The 5,215-nt window shown below is 44.3% G+C and overlaps 1 protein-coding gene across 2 annotated transcripts; it reads left to right on the forward strand.

The window, feature by feature from the left end:
• Positions 1-214: 214 nt before the first annotated feature.
• Positions 215-4,544, forward strand: LOC141083357 (uncharacterized). Of its 2 annotated transcripts, XM_073567577.1 has the most exons (4): positions 215-792; positions 876-936; positions 1,008-2,699; positions 2,828-4,544. In XM_073567577.1, the coding sequence occupies exon 4, from the start codon at positions 3,254-3,256 to the stop codon at positions 4,199-4,201; it is 948 nt and encodes a 315-aa protein (XP_073423678.1). In that variant the 5' UTR covers positions 215-792; positions 876-936; positions 1,008-2,699; positions 2,828-3,253; the 3' UTR covers positions 4,202-4,544. The 2 variants fall into 2 exon arrangements, with proteins under 2 accessions (XP_073423678.1, XP_073423670.1); XM_073567569.1 differs by having other exon boundaries at positions 1,008-4,544.
• Positions 4,545-5,215: the final 671 nt, after the last annotated feature.

Consider the following 5,215-nt stretch of genomic DNA (forward strand, 5'->3'; position numbering starts at 1 on the left):
CGGCCATGTGATGGCTGCTGGAACCAGCAAGCAGAGCTGAATCCTGACAGTGAGGATATTACACGCTGTTAGGATTGGCTGCAGTGCTTCATTTTATAATTAAAGGGTGCGTCCAGATTTGAGATGCAAATCTGCAGTCACTGTAGGTGGCTGCAGGCTTCCCAATTCTCACAGCGCATGCACTGCACACGATTAGGATTCTCCCTTGCACAAGTATGTGATTTGTATACTTCTGGCCACATTCCGACTAGACGTGCTCAGCCTCACTCAATTAAATTTCATTAAGACTGGTTTCACACTTGCATTTTATTGCGCAGCACATTGTGCGCTATCGATCGCACGCGCATTTTTCCCCTATCTTTAAAATGGTGTGCGCAGTGTCTAGCGATTGCTCACAGGCCTCAGCATTTCAGTGCGCTGCGCATTTTCCATATCTGCGATCAGACGTGCCGGACGCTACATGTTGCATTTTTTGGTCCGCCCAACATCGTTAATAATGCGCATACGCGCGTCAGTGCATGCAATGCGCAAAAAAATAGTATTACAGTCTATGGGTGTGCTGACGTGCGCTGTATAGTGTGCATGTCAGTGCTTTGCAAGCACGTGAGATTTCATAGTAAACAAGGTCTAGACATTGTGTAAATCCAGCCCCTCAACAAGAAACATTGTTTTGGAGCATGGGAGATAAAAGAAGGGCTTTGTAGTGCCACATCATCACTCTCCAGACATACTGCAAGAAGAAAAGACACCCACCCAGCCAGAGATCATATTTGGGATCACAGCAGCTTTTATGTGAGTATAAAGATCACTTTTTCTGTGAGTCTGTGCTTTCAAATATATAATGTACTAAATGTTTTATTTTTTGCTTTTGCTAGAATGTCTTCTGGATCCGAATACTCACCACCACCGGAAGAATTGGCAGACGCAGAGCGTGAGGTGAGTAGTTTGCTGCCTTTGTGAAGTATACCTGCCTGTCCAAATGTTTAATTATTTCTTTTCTTTTACAGACCTCAGCATCGGACCAGCCAAGTGAGGGTGACCAGCCGAAGCAGCGTACACAAAGCATGGCGGGAAGGAGACGCACTTTAGGAATCTATTTTCCTTTTTTTTTTTACATTGTTTGTATTCAGGTTTTTCTGTCCTGCTTTTCTCCCCTTTTTTTTCTTCTATATCACTCTACATAAATGCAAAGATTCTAAATGTATTTTTTTTATGGTTCACTCTTGATCCTGATGCTACATGTGTGTTTACTGCAAGAGATCGCCTTGCAGTAAACACACGTGTCCTCAGGTTCAATAATGTACGCATTGTGTATTGTCATGCTGTCTCTTTTTTATGGTTCACTCTTGATCCTGATGCTACATGTGTGTTTACTGCAAGAGATCTCCTTGCAGTAAACACACATGTGTCCTCAGGTTCAATAGTGTACTCATTGTGTATTGTCATGCTGTATCTTTTTTATGGTTCACTCTTGATCTTGATGCTACATGTGTGTTTACTGCAAGAGATCTCCTTGCAGTAAACACACATGTGTTCTCAGGTTCAATAGTGTACGCATTGTGTATTGTTATGATGTCTCTTTTTTATGGTTCACTCTTGATCCTGATGCTACATGTGTGTTTACTGCAAGAGATCTCCTTGCAGTAAACACACATGTGTCCTCAGGTTCAATAGTGTACTCATTGTGTATTGTCATGCTGTATCTTTTTTATGGTTCACTCTTGATCTTGATGCTACATGTGTGTTTACTGCAAGAGATCTCCTTGCAGTAAACACACATGTGTTCTCAGGTTCAATAGTGTACGCATTGTGTATTGTTATGATGTCTCTTTTTTATGGTTCACTCTTGATCCTGATGCTACATGTGTGTTTACTGCAAGAGATCTCCTTGCAGTAAACACACGTGTTCTCAGGTTCAATAGTGTACGCATTGTGTATTGTCATGCTGTATCATTGTTTATGGTTCACTCTTGATCCTGATGCTACATGTGTGTTACTGCAAGAGATCTCCTTGCAGTAAACACCCATGTGTCCTCAGGTTCAATAGTGTATGCATTGTGTATTGTCATGCTGTCTCTTTTTTATGGTTCACTCTTGATCCTGATGCTATATGTGTGTTTACTGCAAGAGACCTCCTTGCAGTAAACACACATGTGTCCTCAGGTTCAATAGTGTACGCATTGTGTATTGTCATGCTGTATCTATTTTTTATGGTTCACTCTTGATCCTGATGCTACATGTGTGTTTACTGCAAGAGACCTCCTTGCAGTAAACACACATGTGTCCTCAGGTTCAATAGTGTACGAATTGTGTATTGTCATGCTGTCTTTTTTTAAGGTTCACTCTTGATCCTGATGCTACATGTGTGTTTACTGCAAGAGATCTCCTTGCAGTAAACACACGTGTCCTCAGGTTCAATAGTGAATGCATTTTTATTGCAATTTTTTTGGATTCAGCATTGATGACAACTTAACTCAGGTGTGTGTGGTGATACTGATGTTACCATCATTGCGTTGTACAACCTAATTTTTTTGTTCTTTTCCTTTGTTTCAACAGTAAACAAAGTATGCACACGTTGGCGCTCGATGAAGGACCGTTTCAACACTGATGTTCGTGCTGAGGGACAGGTTCGCAGTGGCTCATCTGCAAGGACAAGAACCAAGTACCGCTATCATCGCGCCTTGGAATTCTTACGACCAGTACTTGCCACCAGAGCGTATTTCTTTTTTTTTTTTTTTTTTTTGGATTTACCCTAACTACATTTATATTCCACAGCTGATCCGTCTTTTTAATGCTTGATACTAATGTTTACCTTTTTTTTCCACAGCACCTGGAGCAGCACCCTGCAACCTGTCCCGGGAGCGGTTCTTCATCGATCGACCTCGGACCCATCCTAGCCATCCGACAGCCAGGAAGCAAGTTGCAGGTCAGCAACACAGACAGCTGGTGACCAGGAAGCTGGTCAATCAGGTGTTCCCCTGTCCCAGGTCTCTGCCAATGGTTATGCGGGCACTACTTGCCAGCGGCAGAGGGCCTTGTACAGGCCTATCTTGCCCGAGTTCATGTACTTGAGCGAGGCCTTTCATGCCAGCCTCAAGACACTGTCCGAAAGAGTGGAAAGTGGGTTCTCACTAATGGAACTTGGTTTTAACCACATGGAACACATACTCCACTCTTTCGACCAGCGCCTTGACTGGCTGGAGGCCGACCTCAATAGACCAGCGCACCATTTCTTTAGTAAAATTGAACGGGTATGGCGGATCACCTTAGTCCTGAGCAACAGCTGACTGTGTTACACGCCTGCAACACAGCTTACTTGCAGGCTATGCAGCAGAATCATTACATGCAGCAGTCACCTGTGCCACCACTGACTCACTTCACCACAGTACCGACTTCTGCTGCATATCAATGCACAGTCACCTGCATTCCTAGCCAACCTGGGCACCACTACACCACACCAATGTCGAGTGCTGCTGGACACTCCACCCCCACCGCCACCACCATGTCATGCGCTGCTCCTGTCTGGAGCACCAGTACTGCCACCACTACCACATCTTGGCGCACCTCCAGCGCTAAATCTGGTTGGGCCACCACCTCTTCACCTGTTCGTAGCACAGAGAGAACATCATCTCCGGATCGGAGCACTGCCACTTCTCCAATGTATGAGAGCACCACCACAACTCCACACCATACAAGGAGCACCGCAACCACCACTCTTCAGAGGATCACCACCACCACCACATCTCCTCATAGGAGCACCGACACCACTACTCTGCAGAGGATCACCGCCAACACTTCGTCTATTCATCGCACCACCACAACTCCACATCAGAGGAGCACCGCCACCACTTCACCTGATCGGAGCACCGCCCACACTTCTCCCACCAGAAGCACCGGGCATAATTCACCTTCCATGAGCACCGACACCACCATTTCACCTTCAAGGAGCACCGCCAGCGCCACCACCGAGCACCCTAGGGGAGACCCACATTCTGTTTTTTTTTCCACTCGTCCACGGACCACCAGCTCTAGGCGATCAAGCCATGTAAGGCGGTCACACGGTGGTAGTCGGTCCAGGCAGGTGACTCCTGCCCCAAAGAAGAAGAAGCAAAAGACTTTGTTACTCAATCCCCCTCTCCTTCCAATGTTTCACAACCTTCCTCCTTTATCATTCCTGACCTCCCTTCCCCCAGTAATTTAGTAGCACCTTCACCTAGAACCCCTTTCTCAGTTTCCAGCCGTTCCTCTTCTCTCCACACCCCCAAAGTATCCAACACTTCGCCTAAACGTCCTTCAAAGGGAAAATAATAAAAAAAAAATAAATAAATATTGAATATTTTGTGTTCAAATAATGTTTAGTTAATGTGTCTTTCACCGCCTACACACACTGCGCCATACACACACTGCGCCGTACTGTTTTCTTTTTTGTGAACACATAGCTCCAGAAATGACACATGTTTCGTGTGTCAATCTTGGAGATATGTATTTGCAAAAAAGAAAAATCTATATGACGTGCATTTTTTGCATGCCCTCAGTGTCTTTTCTCTGGTAATACGTAATAGAGGAGGGTGTTGATTGCAAGGCCTATCTATTGTTACCTTGATTAGTATCCTTATCAGTTAATCTACTATGGTGTTTTTTCACATCATTTAACTATTTGGAATACAATCCAAGGTTATTATAGATAAACCTTCTAAATAACCTCATCCTCTATTTAATGTGTGTTTACAAAGTGAGGAGATGATGTAGAAAATACACGTCATATGTTCATGAACCTGCCCTTCTATCATACTTTGACATTTTTACAAAAAACAATACAGGTATAAACACAGGGTTTTTATTAACATACACAACACATAAAAATTTGGTTACACCATTTGCTCTTGCCAGGCCACCCGTCCTACATCAGAGGTGAAGTAGGCCGCAAATTGGTCCCTCATTTGCCCTACTTCAACGGATGACCGTAGAGGGTGCTGATTAAATTCAGGCAAGGGGTTAGGAGAGGAATCATCTAGTTCAAAACTAGGGTGCTCTCTATCCATCACAAAATTGTGTAGAACAACACAGGCCTTCACCACCTCATCCACGGTTTCTAGTTTAAGATTAATAGCTGTGGAGAGAATGCGCTATCTGGACACTAGTATACCAAAGGCACACTCAACAGTTCTTCTGGCCCTGGTCAGCCTGTAATTAAAAATTCTTTTTGTGTGGTCCA

Source organism: Dendrobates tinctorius, unplaced genomic scaffold (genome assembly GCF_039654945.1).
Source record: "Dendrobates tinctorius isolate UK_male_01 unplaced genomic scaffold, ASM3965494v1 ptg000004l, whole genome shotgun sequence".
Lineage (NCBI taxonomy): Eukaryota > Metazoa > Chordata > Amphibia > Anura > Dendrobatidae > Dendrobates > Dendrobates tinctorius.

Excerpts from the sequence above, each read along its gene's own strand:
- LOC141083357 (XM_073567569.1), top strand. The coding sequence starts at position 3,254 with ATGGCGGATCACCTTAGTCCTGAGCAACAGCTGACTGTGTTACACGCC.